The sequence below is a fragment of the Periplaneta americana genome, chromosome 10 (genome assembly GCF_040183065.1).
Source record: "Periplaneta americana isolate PAMFEO1 chromosome 10, P.americana_PAMFEO1_priV1, whole genome shotgun sequence".
In the NCBI taxonomy this organism is placed as follows: Eukaryota; Metazoa; Arthropoda; class Insecta; order Blattodea; family Blattidae; genus Periplaneta; species Periplaneta americana.
Window position 1 is genome coordinate 86,555,816 of NC_091126.1, and position 18,528 is coordinate 86,574,343.

An 18,528-nucleotide genomic window follows, 5' to 3' on the forward strand; every position below is an offset into this window, starting at 1 on the left:
ATAGAAACTTTGATAAAAGAGTGCGAAATATGTATCCCGAAAATGACACAATTGTAATTTATTAAAAATGTCGTGTTGTAGACTTAAATATGAGGATAAAAAATATGTTTTAAATTCTTGACGATCTACAATTCCATTTGTTCTTTGTTTTAAGAAGTCCTAAGAAAATAGAGAAGTTGTATAAAATAACTTTAAAAATTCTTCTGATGAAAGAAGCTTTTCTGTTTGAAGAGATTGAAAATTTCATTCGGAATGTTACATCACAGGAGATACTTTCAACATTAGCCTCATAGCTTTGCACAGAATATACTGTCCACCCTCAGTTAAATTTTTTTTATTTTAGTAGGTTATTTTACGGCGCTTTATCAACATCTTAGGTTATTTAGCGTCTGAATGACATGAAGGTGACAATGCCGGTGAAATGAGTCCGGTGTCCAGCACCGAAAGTTACCCAGCATTTGCTCATATTGGGTTGAGAGAAAACCCCGGAAAAAACCTCAACCAGGTAACTTTCCCCGACCGGGAATTGAACCCGGGCCACCTGGTTTCACGGCCAGACGCGCTAGCCGTTACTCCACAAGTGTGGACCCTTCAGTTAAATCAGACATTTTATGAAGACATCATCGACAAGTTTGCTGTTTTAAAAGATAGGAGGATTGACTTGGTATGCAAGAAATTGAGCGAGTTCTGAAATAAATTAGTTTTCCTGTGTGCACGTTTTCTAGAACTATTAAAATTGTACGTAGTTTACGAATAGCAGGCCTACTCATTATATTGGTAAAACTGTTCATGCATTTGTGTATGCGAACAGCACTTCACCTATTTTTTTGACGGCGAGCCGCTACTGCATAAGAGATAAATTCTGTAGGACTAAAAATTAATCTTTACGTAGTACAATCTGCACTGTGTCGCTCCCCCTTGACTTCATAATACAAACTAACATTTGTAATTTAATTATTAGTTGAAAATATAAGAACGGGACTAAAATATAATCAAACATGTAATAGTCAAACATCCGTATGGCTGTATTTTATATTTACTTATGTACTTTATTTAAAATTTCATTTTCTCGTGTGTACAGCTTGGAGGGTGCAGGTATAAGAGGTAAAAGCTAGCAGCTCTGTCACCGACAGACTCAAGACAAGTAGAAGGGGAAAGAAATGCCTTCACATCCTCTCAACTTGTATGAAATGCCATTTAGTTATAGAATTTCAAAATACATAGTGGAGTTTTAAAAAATATCTAGATCTAGTAGGCTCTGAGGATGGTGTCGAATAGCACTGAAACAGCTGTAAGCCGCACATGCTTTCATAATTAACACGAGTAAGATCGCCATTTAATCAATTATTAACATTTATTTGTAGATAGAAAATTTGTGAAGGATTAACAATAGCTGCTGAAGACTTTTACCCAATTTGTAAACTGTTTTCACAAAAATGACAATTTTTTTTAGTTTGCATTTTATAACGGTGTCCTATCTTTCAATTGCAATAAAATTTTACTTCCAAAGCAATGGTCATTAATTTGTTTATGAAGCATAAATAGTCACATTATTACTTTTTTGTATGACATGTAAAATGAACTTTCGATTTTGTAAATAAATATAGAGATGATTGCGATATTTTGTTATTTTACTTCACGCTTCCACTTCACCAGAAGTAAAGTAAAGGGCGATATGTCCATTTTTTTTTTTTACAAAACTGAGATCATGGCATAACACTCATATTTATTTTTTTGCGCTCTTTTCAGTGGTTCAAAGCACTATCTCCTACACTTAATAATAAGTGCTTTACCCCGTTCGAAAGGGCACTATGTGCCATATGATATAGAGATAAAGATTACTTCCATTTAGCTCCCCTGTAATATTCAATATTTATGACATATTGCCCTTTACCTCCTGTGTACAGAACTGTGAAACTCTTCATACTTAAAGAATAAACTTGTATACTCCACAACTGAATATTCACACCAAAAGCCTAAATCGTTCAAGGACAAGCAGCAAAGCAAGTCAATGAAGGTGTTGGTATATGTTTCAAGGTATTTTTCTATATGATTGAGTTTATGCATCTATGATTTAGCCCAACAACGCACTCTAGTCATGATAGTTCTATTATACTGGCACTTCCAGAAAAAGCTAAGCTGTTTCATCACATAACCTATTTATTTCCCTCCCACTTGAGCCAGCGTAAATCACAGACATGGAAGAAATATGCCTCTTATTCTCTCCTTCTTTGTTGCTTACTGAAAACGTGCTTAATTTTAAATGAATTATTCTTGTGAATAAGGACGAAGTAACAGAGGGAGACCGAGGAAGATGGATAGATGTTGTGGATGACAACTTACATCACATGGAAATATGAGGTTGGTGGAGGAAAATACAGGATCGAGCAGAATAGGTAAAAGTTGTTGAGGGGGGCAAAGGTCCTACAAGGGCTGTAGTGCCATGGAGTAAGTGAGTGAGTATTGTTATGAATACATTCTAAGATTAAAGTAATTTGATATTCATGAAAGAAATTTGTGTCTCATTTCCTTATTCATTGTTCTTATTTTGAGTAAATTACATAATTATATAAATTACACAACTTTTATAGGTGGTAAAAAAAATGTTGCATATAATTTTATTGCAAACTTATAAAGCAATAAGCAATTATTTTTAATACTGTAAGTTATATTAAATATTATTACATTTTCTTTCGATTGAGATTTACATTTATGTATTACATACAGTTCAAAATAATCACTGAAAAGGGATACTCCACTTTTATTGAATTATCCTCAATAATTAAATGTAGTATATTTTGGATTATAGAGGAAGGAGAAACATCGGCAGACCGAAGAAGCATTGGAGGGACCAGCTGAATCCAGGAGACGGAACAGGCCCAACGGCCTAATCCGAAGAGCATTTGATGATGATATTTTGGATTATTCCTCTTATAAGTTTATGGACGATATTGAAGAAAAATGCATGCTTTTAATATCGTCCATGTGTGACATTTAAAACTACAATAGAAACTTAATGTAACTACATTTTAGAAATAGACTAAACTGCATTCAAATTAACTTTTAATGAAACATTTATTGTTGTGAATATTATTGAAAATGTAAATAATGAAATTAAGAAAAATATGTATGAAATTAACAATTTTGTATGTAAAATTCTTTATTTAGAAAATGTACAGAATGAACTTATTCCAGTGCTAGATATCAAAAATAAAATAAAACAAAATAATAACGACAGGCATAAAATAAACTTAAAACCATAAAAAACAAAGACAATTTGAAAGGAACGTGCTGCTTTAAGGAAACAACACGTAATACTCACTGAATTGACGGCTAATTTGGATTTCTTCTTAGTTACGGGATTCTCAATATATGCGGTCACCACACAAGATCCACAACCTCCTTCCAAACACATGAACTTAGTCCCCATCAAGTGGGCATAATTCCTTAAGTATCCATTGAGTGTGGTGTCTGGTGAGACATCTGGACCAACTGAATTCATAAAGAAATAAATACATCACATACATTCTCATTCTAAATTTTACAAAAATTACAATTATCATTATTTTACAAAAAATATACAGTGATTAAAGTACAGCACCAAGAAAAATATTTGTAAATATAGAAAAAGAGGAAGATCTAAAATACAATTGGAAGGGTACACTGAAAAAATTAGTAAAGGGTCATTCCACGTTAAGTGACTCACAAGAAGGCATATCATTTTTTATAATTGTATTATGTTGTATATCATTTTAAAGCTAAATTAATGAGGAAAATGAAATTGGTAATTACTTCAATAGTTTATTTTCATACTTTCATAACTTGCTCTTGAAACGAGGGTAATGGTGAGAAGAAAAATTTATACTTCAGTTGTCTCATGGTTGACAGCCCTGAATTTGCCCTCCATTATAGTAGGTAAAACATGCTAATGCCACATGATAATGTGTATTATAACTACGTAAAACACTATTTTTCAACGCAAGTTACAGATATGCTCTACAAATTTTAATAAAAAACTTTTCTCTATAAATTGTGAAATAAGTATACTAAAATGCGTTATGAGTGTGACACTGCATTTATGGATCATATTCCTTAACAATTCAACTGATCATATAATAAATATTGCTAATTTCATTAATTTAAAGTATTTCTCCTGCTATACTTGTCGAGTTGGTATGTCAAGTTTCATCATTTATTAATAGCTGAAATACACTTTAGATATAAAGATTTTACTATTCTTTTACTGTATTTTATCTAAATTGACGATACCGGTATCCTTAAAAGAGAGTGTGAGAAAATTTAAACAAATACTAAAACAAAATAAGGAGAAATATGAAGAACAACTGAGACAGGAAAGAGAGAGAGAGAGATGTAGGCAGTGAAAGAAAATAGCATTAGTGAATGATGCAAAAGCTAAGAAGTTGAAATATCTCGGAGATGCAGATTGTCAAAAACGTCATAGGAATAAAATGAAACAAAAGCAGACAGAAACATCACCTGGTTTAATCCCTAACCAAGGATCTTATAGTTCTAATTGATCTTTAGGAAAGGCGCTCTAAGTAAAGTAATGAATTTGCCAGGAAGTCTAAGGAAAAGGCAGCAGTTGTAAAGAAGTTAACACTAGACTAATTGCCTGATATTGTGTGTGGAGGGGGGGGGGGAGAAAAACACACTTTTCTCTCCGAGGAGGATTAAAAAAAATACATGAGCAACAACACAGAAGAAAGAGTTGTATAGGCCTATTTCTATGTTAGGGATAAGCTCGCCAGACCACAATATCCAATGCTGTTTGACAAGACAAAAAATTCACATGGAGCACTATTAACTAAACTAAGTGATGACGAAAATTTATATGTTTTGTATATTAGGTTATGTTACCGTGGCTACAGGTGGGTTAGGACGACCCTTTGCATGTCGGCCATAGGTACTGAACTGGCATACTGAATTGATGAAACAACGACAGGTATTTAGCAAATAAAACTTCCTAAAACAACGTTCTTTTTTACCAAAAATTTAAATTGGATTCTAGAATATATTGCGCATTTGATGTTGAAAGATAAAGTACCTCTGGAAATGGAAAGATAAACATTTCTCGTGAGATCTCCCTTAAGAATTGGAATCGACACTGATTTTCCTGAATTTATTTATGTTCTGAAGATTTGATATGAATTTCATGCATTATATCACTTTTCTTTTTCATATTTATTTTTTCTCAATTAAATATTAAATCACATCAGTTTTTCATTCTCTCCACATACAAGAGTTGAAGAGTTTCAGAGTAATTTTAACACTATTATGTGGAATTTCGAAAGAGAAACTCCATCTATATATTACTTTTGTTGGAAAGTGACTAGTTTCTTACCTGTGTATTTGTTTCCATTGATTGTCAAATGTACCACATCCGCGAAACTGCAACAGAAAATTGGTACTTTACTGTACAATGAAACTTGAATTACACAATTAAATATTCCAAATGACCCAATATTCACTTTAGTCCCTTTCTTCGTAAGTTATGTTTATACGTAATGTTACACGCTAGGGTACATGTTACGGCCCTAAAGTACAAGAATGACTAGTTACTAGATTCCAAAATCGGGAGGGGGGGGTAACAGTTCCATAGTGGGTCACTGGTCACTGCGATCTGACTGGAAATGAGATGGCAAACATGCTAGTAAAAAGCACCGAAATACAAGAGCTCTCAGAGATATACTGGTATCACACATCACAGTAAATGCTACAATTAAAAAGTCTTGCTAAGATCTTCATATGAAAGAAAATCCCAAGACACACAGTGGAAAAGATGAAACACACTTCATACCCAACCACCCAAGAAATGAAGCAGTTGCACCTTCTGCCTCATTACAGACATGAACTTTTAGGAAAACATCTACATTGAATTGGTATCACACCAGATCCATAATGCTGTCTTAGCCATCTAAAGGAACACACTGATAGAGACCACCTCAAAAAATCTCCAGCACTCTCCAAAACAACTGAATCTACAAGATATTGGGAAGCACGAGATTTATTAAAAAGTGTATGATTATATTCATGGTTCACTTGCCGAGAGACAGACAGACAGATTGACAGACAGAGAGAGAGAGAGAGAGAGAGAGAGAGAGACAGACAGAGAGAGAGAGAGAGAGTGCGCGCGCGTACCCAATGTCACCAGGTTGTCATTTGACATTTCTGGTCTTTCCTGTCAATGGCTTATTTGTAACCCATTTCTGAGACTGGGGTGCCTGGAAGGCAGAGTTACGCTGCCCCAATGATGTTATGATAGGATGATTATGAAGTGCTAGGAGAGGTCTTAAACCTAAGCCTAATCTAATTTCCATACCATGGGCGAAAACGGGAACATTCCCCTTTAAGGAAAAATTCCTGTGTTCTAACCGGCAATCGAACCCAGGACCTCATGAACTGTATGTAGTCAGAAGCTCTGGCTACTAGCCCATGAGGCTGGTCCAGAATAACTATATAGAAGGCAAGAAAAGTGGAATTACAGTGTCGCCAACATTACAACATGGGTTCCTGAGAAGGGTGTACATGCACCCCAAGCATAATTTAATTTATTTGTGGGTACATTGTTGACAAAATTGGAGTGATAACAATTGGAAATAACGTAATAATGTTTTTCTGTCACAAAATAATTAATACGTGTTGCTGAAATCACATATGATGATATTATTGTTCAATAAATAAAGCTGGGGTGTGATCACATCCCTCATAGGGATACGAAGGTTAACTTTAAAGATTTCAATAGGCCTACATACCGTACTACAAACAACACTAGACAGATTTAAAAAGTGTTTCCATTTTTTTTCTAAGCTTTCTTCCTTTGCAGCCAAGTCTCTAACTTGTCATAGACAGGCAAGCTGTGTTGCCGTACAATCAGGCATTTTATCCAGCCAATTTATAGTCGTCTCCAGAGCATTGAAAGCTTCAACATGAGTAGTCCTAGGACTTTCTTCAACCTGGTTTCAGCTACGTCATCTTCATCTATAGTTGCTTCACTATGTATCTGTTACAGCAGTCAGAATTTCGTCATTGTTCAAAATTTGGTAGCTGAAGTCATTTTGGTCAAGATTCAACCATTTGTTAGCATCGTCCTTGTCACAATTTTCGAAGCCGGGTATGGTATTAAAAAGAGTCGTAACTTCAGTAAAATCTTCAGCTTGCACATATTCAGGGGTCGGGTTTTTTCAACTTTCCTTCGATGCGGATGCATCCATCCCCACTCCATCATACAGCACTGGCGACCAGTCGAGGGAGCCAAGTGTGAACCATGCCAGCACTTTTTCAAAAGAGTGTAAAAAAAAAAATAAGGGTTTGGGTTCGGATTTTCGACGGTTCAGGTTATTGACATTCGGATTATCAATGCTCTACTGTAAGTTATGGAAGCCTAAAACTCTCCCAACTAGTTTCTTCCCTACATTAACGTATCTCACTTTAATAAAGCATTTGGACGTCTGACAAATGCGTGTGGTATCATTAACTTGTACAGAAAAGAAATATGAAATTTCAGTTTTTACATGTTCATGTATATAATCTGAAATGCAATTGGTAAGTTTATGAATTCCTGTCTGCACAAATATAGTGGTGTACCAATTATTACCTCTAAAACAACTATTTAATCATTCTTTCTCATCAAGCCATTTATTAATAAGTCTATTCTCTTGAAGGGCATCAGCTACAGTATTTCTGTTTTTCTTTAATGTTCGTTAAACTGGAATTTTCATTTCAAATGTTCTCCAAACTGGCATGCTTATGGAGAGATCCAGTAACAGGGCCCATAGGCAAGCACTGCAGCCTTAGGCTTATTGTGCAATCTCCTTTATTGTAATGATTTTGAAGTCCCTAGTACAGATCATCAAGCACGTGATTCACTGTCTGGTGCCATCTTATTGATTCAGCCACAGCATCCAAGTCTAATGGAGTCCACGTGAATAGGAACGGCCCTTCACCTTCCTGTGATATTCATCTGCAGCCTCTTCAGATAGATGGCATCTGTTCACAGTTCACGTGCATGAATCTGCTGCATCCTTAACCAAAGGGCCATGCCACTGTTGATTCCACCACTCACAAAGGCGCCATCTATCTGAGGAAGCTACACTCCTCCTGTCTACTGCAGTCTGCTGATTGAAGCTCTGCAGCTTCTCTGGGATATGTGCAGCTCCTGCAGACAGATGCCACCTGTAGTTGAATACTGGAACCACGTCCGCCATGTCCTCCTGGTCAATTTGTAACTATTGAAGACGATTAATGAAATGATGCTAATGAAAGCAAAATGAGTCCGAGGTCCAATGCCGAAAGTTACCCAACAATTCTGTTTCGAGTGATCGAGGGAAAAACTCGGGAAAAAGCCCCAACCAGGATTTGAACCTAAGCTCGCTCATTTCACGATCACATTTCACAGTGGTGGACCCGGCCCTGCCACAGAGTGTAAAGAGGCTGACAATGTGTCATTCAGAAGAAAACGTTGAAAATTTACGTTTTTTGTAGCACACAACACTAAGCTCTTTATTTAAAAAGTGTAAGAATTGTCTAATTTTCACAAGTAACTTAGTTTGGAACGTGAAGAATTCATAAAGGACTTCAGTTGACTTGAAAATAGCTAAAAACTGGAAAGAATGGATCGGTGTAGGTAATCTAAATATGTGAATTAAAAAGGTAGAACACTTCAAAATGAACGCGAAACGTACAGTACATTCCAGTGCTGTATAACACATACTATAGCCGCCAAGTTAAAATTCTGAAATAAGCTGGAAATCATGTTCAAAAGCAGACAACAAAAATAATTATTTTCATGAGAAAAATTATAAACAAATACATTGCCATACATGCAATAACAAATTATTGAGCTTTGAAAATGTGAAACACCATATACACAATGTATGACTTGAGGCTTTCCTGGTGTTTGATGTAGAATAACTCTTCTCGGGTTCTCAGCCAGGTGAGTTATTCTACAATATACACAGTCAGATTACCATGAATTTCTTTTATTATATTCTTCAGTGACATATCTGGCTTTATTAAAATATTTTTCATCAAACACTTCTTCATGGCACTTTCCCTCATAGTTTCATTTGCAATGTACAATGAAAGAGAGAGTTATGTCTATCTGTATCGAGGAACGAAATTGAGTTTTATTTTTGTCTGTTTAACACTAGGAGGACCGGACCCATCATTCTGCCGGGTACCACGGATTTAAATAATTATTATTCGAAAACTTTTCATCCTATGACTCCCACAATTTATGACTTTTATTTTATCTTTGTGATGTATGATTCCTAAAAATATTAGACTTTTATGACTTTTCTAAAGGATGTTACAAGCAATTACTACTAGAAGCACCGTCGCCCGTCATTCTGATGGGTTTCAAGATTCAGACTGACTGTTCCTACACACCAAATGCGGTTCAAATTTCTATTGTTGCAGCAATGTTTAGATTTCATTCGACCTCTGCGAGTGGTTTATGACTCTTCGGTAGGTCCTTTGTCGGTATCTAAAAATGAAATATTGTTCTCTAAGTGTGTGTTGTTTTGACACGTGCGCTCTGTTTTCGTCGGCGAAAATTCAGTTTCACAATGGCAGCGTCTGGAGACAAACGTTATTTGTCAGAAGAAGAAATTGACTATTTGTTGAATATGTCTGGTGACGAATCAGAAGGTGAAGATCCGCGTAATCTGTGTGAAATTGACGAAATCCACGAATTATGTGAAAATCAAGGTACAGACTATGCTGATAAGGATGCAGATTACGTTCCTAGCAGAGGTGAAACTAGTGACTCTTCAGATGATGATTCGTCACATAATGTGAGGCAAGATAACGAGCAACCAGAACAGCCAGCTGATACTTCATCTACAAGAGATAGGCTACATAATTTATTATTAGGTATTTATTATTATTATTATTATTATTTATTGTTATTATTATTTATTCGTTGTCGTGTTATTATTATACTATTATTGTTATTATTGTTATTTATTGTTATTATTATTATTATTATTATTATTATTATTATTATTTTCATCACCATATTTTTTATAAATACCGTAGTATGTTACTTCAATTCTAATTACTACAACAGCAATATGAAAAAATCTTTGTAACACTATTTCCTAGATTGAATTGTGTCTCTAATATAAAAGTATCTAATCTATGAATTATGTTTTCAGCTGCTTCATTACCACTGGCTCCTAATGTTCCAACTATCAGAGGTGGCCGTGGCAGAGGACGAGGACGAAATTGTTCTGAGGTAACAAACAATCCTGTCCTAGGAAGTGTTGAGACTGCTGCTGATGGGACACAATGGACTGTTATTCCTCCACAAGCTGCACCTGGAAGAAGAGCACGACAGAATATCGTGACAGAAGCCCCCGGACCTACAGGCCATGCAAAGAGGTCCATTGTAAACGGTAAGCTTTCGAGCGCATGGAAACTTCTAATTGATGACAGCATGCTTCTGAATATAAAAAGATGTACTGAAAAAAGAGCATGTCAGGAATTATAAGATGACAGCTGGACCATTAGTATTGAAGCATTGGAAGCTGCTATTTCTCTTATGTATGTGAGAGGAGTATATGGCGCAAAAAAACTTTCCCCTAAAATTATTATCGTCGCAGGTTTGGGGACCAGCATTTTTTCGGAACACCATGAGTAGAAATCAATTTAGTGAAATTTTAAGATTTCTGCGATTTGACGAGAAAGCCACATGATCTCAAAGATTACAAACAGATCGCTTTGCAGCTGCCACTCCCATATGGAATACCTTCATTGCCAATTGCTTGCTATGTTACAAACCAAGTAAAAACATCACTGTGGATGAACAGTTGTTTCCTTGCAAGGCTTGCTGCCCATTCATACAGTACATGAATAGCAAACCAGACAAGTTTGGAATAAAGTTTTGGCTGGCTGTTGATACAAGCTCTAAATACTTGGTGAATGGTTTTCCTTACCTTGGTAGAGATGAAGAGCGTCCTGCAGGTGTACTGTTAGCAGAGCACGTTGTAATGCGTCTGGCAGAGCCCTACCTTTCTAAGGGAAGAAATATTACATGCGACAATTTCTTCACGGCCAAATCTCTTGGAGAAAATTTGAAACGCAAGAGTACTAGCATAGTCGGTACACTGAAAAAGTCTAGACAGGAAGTTCCTCCATCAGCAAAATCACCTACAGTGCCCTTGCACAGTACTACTATTTACAAGTCGGGTGACATGACCCTAACCTCCTATCAGTGTAAAAAGAACAAGAATGTGCTCCTGTTGAGCACAATACACAACACAGTTACCATAAACGAGCAGCATCAAAAAAAGCTACCTGAAACAGTGATGTTCTATAATGAAACTAAGTGTGGTGTTGAAATCATAGATCAAATGGCTCGACTTTACACTGTGAAATACGAATGCCGTAGATGGCCTATGCATGTGTTTTTCGATATGCTGGACCTGGCCGCAATCAACACATGGATTCTGTACAAGGAGGTAACAGGTGACAATGTTTCCCGGCGCCAGTTCATATTCAAGTTGGGAGAAGGACTAGCAGCCAGATATGTAACCACTAGACCACAAGCCCCTCTTCCTGAAATAATTCCTCAGCAGCACAACGTCCACAAGACATGTCAGATTGGAGGATGCAGAGGGAAGAACAGAAGTGAAAATCAGTGTGCAAAGTGCTTCAAGTACGTATGTGGACCATGCTTAGCAAGTTCCGAGTATACCTGTGTAAGGTGTTATGATGCAGCCGGTGGCTTTGAATAAACAATCATGAAAGGATGCTTATTTTTGTGTTTCTTGTTAATAGTTTTTTTCTTGTTTATCGTGTAATGCATAGTGTTTAAATGTAGAAATTATTCCTTTCATTTTTGTACTTAGTTTTCTTAAGATGAACTCAATAGTTATTGAAATTTAAAAAATATCATATTCTAGAGAAAAATCATACATATTCATTAAAAGCATTAAAAAATTATATAAATAAACATTCCTATTCAAAAGTGTTAAATATTTGGAAAGAAAACCTATTAAGCCTGCACCTGTCAAATGACGGGTCTGGTCCTTGTAGGTAGACAGAATCTCTGGTCCTCCTAGTGTTAAACTAAAAATTCTTTTCTGTTGCATTACTTTGTGGTAATGTCACAACAAATTGTACAACTTTGCATAACTTATACTTTGGACTGCCAGTACAGTTAATTTCTTTGTAAAGATTGTTCCACACTTCTACACAATCGGAACTATGGGAATTATTTGTTTGAGCTTTCTGTTTACAATTGTAAAGCATAAACTTGTCATACAAACAATTCATACTATATCAATCATCATCGAGAAGTGAAGACCATCTTTATATCTATTGCAAAAACATTGAACTTGATCAAAGTTTCTTCCCGTATTACTGGTATTTACAATGGCAAATGTGCTATTACAAACAACATTAAGTAACAATGAATGGCAAATTCACTTGAAAATACTTGATGGAAGTAGAAAAGTAAGTCCTCACCTCCTCACAAAAGTATTGGTCTGACTTTCTTCAATACTTCCACCATCTATTAACTTTCTGAGTAGCTGTTTACATGTGAAACCAATGAACGACTCAATTTTCCAGTTGATTAGCGCTATTCATATTAACACTTCTAAGATTAGGACCAGAGAGTGCATCAGTTTTTACAAACCGACAGGAATTTATGCAGCAAATCATACTTCAAATCTTAAAAAAAATGAACTTCAGTAGGCCTATACTGTTACTTCACTGCCAACAATTATCTTAAAATACTAGAGAGAGCTAATTTATTTTTGTAGGGAAAATCTGAAAGAACAGATCGTAAAAGCTGTTGTGTGTTGTGTTATGCTAAATGCATAAGTGTCGAATGCACATTTCATTATGGTGGGCTTGGGAGTGAGCCCCTGGGGCGGAGGATAAACAGTAAACAAAGAGCAGCTGGCATGCGGCTAGAGTGGGGATAACTTCCCCTACTAGTGATCTGTTCTTTCAGATTTAGCCGGCTGGAATTTTGGAGGAAGAGGAAAATAAGGGTAATCGAATTCTGAAGTTTATCCAGTTTGGGCTTCTGTTATGCATTGCATATGCGATCAACTGCACCTCCACAAAAAAAAATCCCTTACAAATTCAACGATTTCCACTTCCGAAATCCCTGGAACTACCTCAGCGCTAGTTTCACCCGGTATTTTTAATATTTACAATGTGTTCAGTACTATTTACATGTTTTAGTTTCTTACCAGACTGATGGATGCAGTGATTGACAGGATAGGACTTGCACAAACACTCTTAGTATACTGCTTGCAGAAGAATATACTTCTGCCACAGTCAAAATATTTCACTGTAGACATTTTAGTAACGAATAATTAGAATAGAGTAGTCGACATAATAGGAATGACAGGAACAATTTCCATGCATTTTTCTTAAGCGCTTCAGTAAAGCCCATGCGTTTTTCACGCTTCAGTAAAGCGCTTGAAGCCTTTCCTGCAGCAAAATGAGGGTCGAAAAAACGCAATTAGGTACTAGGTCAGCTGACTGCAAAATGGTGGACAATTAATATTGACTTCTATTACTGCATTAATAAATTTGACCTTAAAAGAACAGAACATGTTAAACAGTTTCGACTTCCATGATAATGACATGAAATTATTATTACTAGATGCTTTTAACAATAATTTTAACAATAATGAACGTTGCAAAAGCCATGTATTGTGGGTCCCTATCACCACGGCATGGCGCATGCTCAGGTTGCGGATAGAGGAGACTGCCTCCTGATATGGAGGGTAGCTGCGAATATATTGAAAAGCAGTCATGGACAGCCAATAAGGGGTGGTCCTCCAGCTTGGGGGTTGGGCGAAGGGCTAACAACCCATCACCGTAAAAAATAGCTTGTTACGAAACCTAAAAATGAGCCTCGGAATAGGACTGATTCTCCGGCATGACCACAACAAAGGAATAAAGTTATGAGATTTGGTACATGGAACAAAACTAGTCTTTATAGAACAGGAGGGGGTGACATTAGTAGCAAAAGAACTAGCTAGCTATAGAATAGACTTCGTGGGAGTACAAGAGGTTAGGTTAGATGGGAATGGCATATCACAAATAGGAGATTACTTGCTATATTATGGGGAAGGAAACAATAATCACTAATTAGGAACAGGATTCTTTGTACATAAAGGAATAAAATCAGCAGTAAAAAAAGGTCGTATTTATCAGTGACAGGTTATCATATTTAGTACTTAAGGATAGATGGTGCGATATCGTAGTTATAAATGCTCACGCCCCTACAGAAGAGAAGGACGACTATATAAAGGATAGCTTCTATGAGGAATTGGAACACACTTTTGATCAGTTATCTAGATATCACATGAAAATTTTATTGGGGGATTTCAATGCTAAAGTAGGATGGGAGGATATTTTTAAACCAAGTATTGGAAAAAAGAGCCTACACGTAACTAGTAATGATAATGGAGTTAGGTTTGTCAACTTTGCAACATCAAAAAGTTTAAAAGTACAACATTCCCCCATGAGGATATACATAAATATACTTGGACTTCTCCAGATGGAATGACACGCAACCAAATACATCACATCTTGATAGATAAATGAAGACATACCAGTATAGTAGACATTCGAACCTTCAGGGGGGCGGACTGTAATTCAGACCATTATTTGGTAATTGGAGAAATGAGAGAAAGACTATCAGCAGCCAAGCGAGTAGAGCAACAAGCTAATTTTAGTAGATACAATATTCTGAAATTAAGGGACGAGGAAACAAAGCAACATTATCAGGTCGAAATTTCAAATAGGTTTGCTGCTTTAGCAACTTCCGACGAAGTTGAGGAAGAGTTAGATTATAATAGCATGTTGGAGAATATCCGAGATAATATCAAAATTGCAGCTGAACAGAGCATAGGTTATCATCAAACTAAGAAAAGGAAACCATGGTTTGATGAAGATTGTTGCATGGTAAGAAGGAAACAGGCAAAATTGAAATTTTTACAGGATCCAATTGAGGAGAATAGAGATAATTATTTCAATGAAAGACAGGAAGCAAGTCATACAAATAATTGATTAAATGGCGATCTTACTCGTGTTAATTATGTAAGCATGTGCAGCTTACAGCTGTTTCGGTGCTATTCGACACCATCCACAGAGCCTACTAGATCTCAGCGCTATCTCAACTTCGCTGCCTGTTGTGTGGGTGCGTTCGTGTGATGAAGAGTTGTGTCAAATAGTGCGTGTGTTCTGAAGTTGATCTGTGTGTTGAGAATTTGATTGGGTGTGTTTCAGTGTGTCTGTATATTTCATATTGTTCTAGTATATTGAGTTTTTGGTTTTTGGGTTGTATGTGTAGGATTTCCATGTCTGTATTTATGTTATTGTATGTGTGGTTAGCATTAGTTTTGTGTTCAGCATATGTAGAGTATTGTGTCCTCTGGTTATTGCTTTAATGTGTTCTTTGTATCGAGTTTGGATTGATTTGTCTGTCTGTCCAATGTAGAAACTGTCGCAACTATTGCATGTGCATTTGTATACGCCTGTGTGGTTGCATTTATTTGTTTGTGTTGTTTGTGTGTTGAGATGTCTTTGTAGTGTGTTTTCTGTTCTGTATGCTATGTTGTATTTCTGTTTTCTGAATGAGGATGCGATCTTGTGTGTGTTTTTGTTTTCGTATGTTAGTGTGATGTATTTCTTGTGTTCTTGTGTTTGTGTTGTGTTTTGTGTGTTTGTTGAGTTTTTGTTTTGTCTTCCTTATGATATTGTCCATTATGTTTGGGTTTTAACCATTTTCTTTAACCATGTATTTGATTGTGTTCACTTCTTCATTGTAGTGTTGAGTAATCTGTGTACCATTGTCCTGAATGCAGCACGTTTGTGTTGTGTGGGGTGATTAGATGTGTTGTGTATGTGTGTGGTGGTGGTGGTGGTTGGTTTTCTGAAGGTGTGTTTGTTGTCAGCTTTTGTTATGATGATGTCTAGGAAATTTATATAGTTATTGTTTTCAAGTTCCAGTGTGTATTGGAGTTTTGGGTGTATTTTGTTTATGTATTGGTGTAGTTTGTGCATTTGTCGTTTGTTTCCTTTGTATAGTATGAGTATGTCGTCTACGTATCTGTACCAGTATATTATGTTGTCTGCATATTTGTTGTGTTCATTGTTGAGTATGTATTTATTTTTATTTTATTGGGTTATTTTACGACGTTGTATCAACATCTAGGAATGAAATGAAGGTGATAATGCCGGTGAAATGAGTCCGGGATCCAGCACCGAAAGTTACCCAGCATTTGCTCATATTGGGTTGAGGGAAAACCCCGGAAAAAACCCAACCAGGTAACTTGCCCCAACTGGGATTCGAACCCGGACCACCTGGTTTCGCAGCCAGACGTGCTGACCGTTACTCCACAGGTGTGGACTTGAGTATATATGTTTGTTCTATGTTGTGTAAAAATATCTCTGCTAGTATGCTAGATATGGGTGATCCCATTGGCAATCCTTCTGTTTGGGTGTAGTATTTGTTGTTGTGTGTGAAATAGTTTTGCTTTGTTATGATGTCTGTGATTTGGATGATTTCATCGATGTAGGCTCTGAGGATGGTGTCGAATAGCACCGAAACAGCTATAAGCTGCTCATGCTACATAATTAACACGAGTAAGATCGCCATTTAATCAATTATTTATATTCAAGTGTTAAAAGTAGTGTACGAAAGATTCAACATGGATCAAGTCGTACACTTAGGAATAAAACGAGAGATTACTTGAAGGAAAAACTGAATGAGGTAGAAAAAAATAATAAGAATAAAAACATTCGGGATTTATATAACGGTGTAAAGGAATTTAAAAACAGATATCAGGCAAGGGTAAACGTGACAAAGGATGAGAATGGTGACTTGCTTGCGGACTCTCATTCAGTCCTGAACAGATGGAAAAACTATTTTGGACAACTACTAAATACATATAGGCCAAATAGAAATGATCAGGACGAAATTCAAATACAAACTGCTGAGCCAATTATACCCGAACCCACACTTTCTGAAGTCGAAATTTCGATAGAAAATCTGAAAAAGTACAAGTCTCCAGGTATTGATCAAATTCCAGCCGAATTAATACAAGAGGGTGGAAGTGCATTATCTAGCGAAATTTATAAGCTTGTACTTGCAATTTGAGAAAAGGAAATTATACCAGAATAATGGAAGGAGTCCATAATCGTACCTATTTTTAAGAAGGCGGACAAGTCTAACTGTAGTAACTTTCGAGGAATATCACTTTTGTTGACATCCTACAAAATTTTGTCGAATATCCTTTTGAGAAGATTATCTCCATATGTAGATGAAATTATTGGGGATCATCAGTGTGGTTTTAGGCTTAATAGATCGACTTTTGATCAGATTTTTTGTATTCGACAAATATTGGAGAAAAAATGGGAGTATAAGGGTACAGTACATCAGTTATTTATAGATTTCAAAAAGGCATATGACTCGGTTAAGAGAGAAGTTTTATATAATAATCTTATTGAATTTGGTATTCCCAAGAAACTAATTCGATTAATTGAAATGTGTCTTAGTGAAACTTACAGCAGTGTCCGTATAGGCCAGTTTCTATCTGATGCTTTTCCAATTCACTGCGGGCTAAAGCAAGGAGATGCACTATCACCTTTACTTTTTAACTTTGCTCTAGAATATGCCATTAGGAAAGTTCAGGATAACACAGAGGGTTTAGAATTGAATGGGTTACATCAGCTTCTTGTCTATGCAGATGACGTGAATATGTCAGGAGAAAATCCACAAACAATTAGGGTAAACATGGAAATTCTACTTGAAACAAGTAAAGCAATAGGTTTGGAAGTAAATTCCGAAAAGACTAAGTATATGATTAGGTCTCGTGACCAGAATATTGTATGAAATGGAACTATAAAAATTGGAGATTTATCCTTCGAAGAGGTAGAAAAATTTAAATATTTTGGAGCAACAGTAACAAATGTAAATGACACTCAGGAGGAAATTAAACGCAGAATAAATGTGAGAAATGCCTGTTATTATTCGGTTGAGAAGCTTTTGTCTTCTAGTCTGCTGTCAAAAAATCTGAAAATTGGAATTTATAAAACAGTTATATTACCGGTTGTTCTGTATGGATGTGAAACTTGGACTCTCACTTTGAGAGAGGAACAGCGATTAAGGGTGTTTGAGAATAAGGTTCTTAGGAAAATATTTGGGGCTAAGAGGGATGGTGTTACAGGAGAATGGAGAAACACAACGCAGAACTGCACACATTGCATTCTTCACCTGACATAATTAGGAATATTAAATCCAGACATTTGAGATGGGCAGGACATGTGGCAGATATGGGCGAATCCAGAAATGAATATAGAGTGTTAGTTGGAAGGCCAGAGGGAATAAGACCTTTGGGGAGGCCGAGACGTAGATAGGAGAATAATATAAAAATGGATTTGAGGGAGGTGGGATATGATAGTAGGGACTGAATTAACCTTGCTCAGGATAGGGACCAATGGCGGGCTTATGTGAGGGCGGCAATGAACCTC

General features: G+C 36.2%; 1 protein-coding gene across 5 annotated transcripts in view; it reads right to left on the reverse strand.

Annotated features, from left to right (window-relative positions):
* The window catches only part of LOC138707859 (uncharacterized), a 234,955-nt gene that overhangs the window by 158,327 nt on the left and 58,100 nt on the right, over window positions 1-18,528 (reverse strand). For 4 of the 5 annotated variants that reach the window (XM_069837844.1, XM_069837848.1, XM_069837845.1 and 1 more), the window contains exons 2-3: window positions 5,363-5,409; window positions 3,323-3,492 (exon numbers count right to left, since the gene is read on the reverse strand). In XM_069837844.1, the coding sequence (XP_069693945.1) occupies window positions 3,323-3,492; window positions 5,363-5,409 (217 nt within the window). Of the gene's footprint in view, window positions 1-3,322; window positions 3,493-5,362; window positions 5,410-10,190; window positions 10,341-18,528 lie in introns of those variants that run through there. The other variant, XM_069837846.1, reaches the window with a different exon arrangement.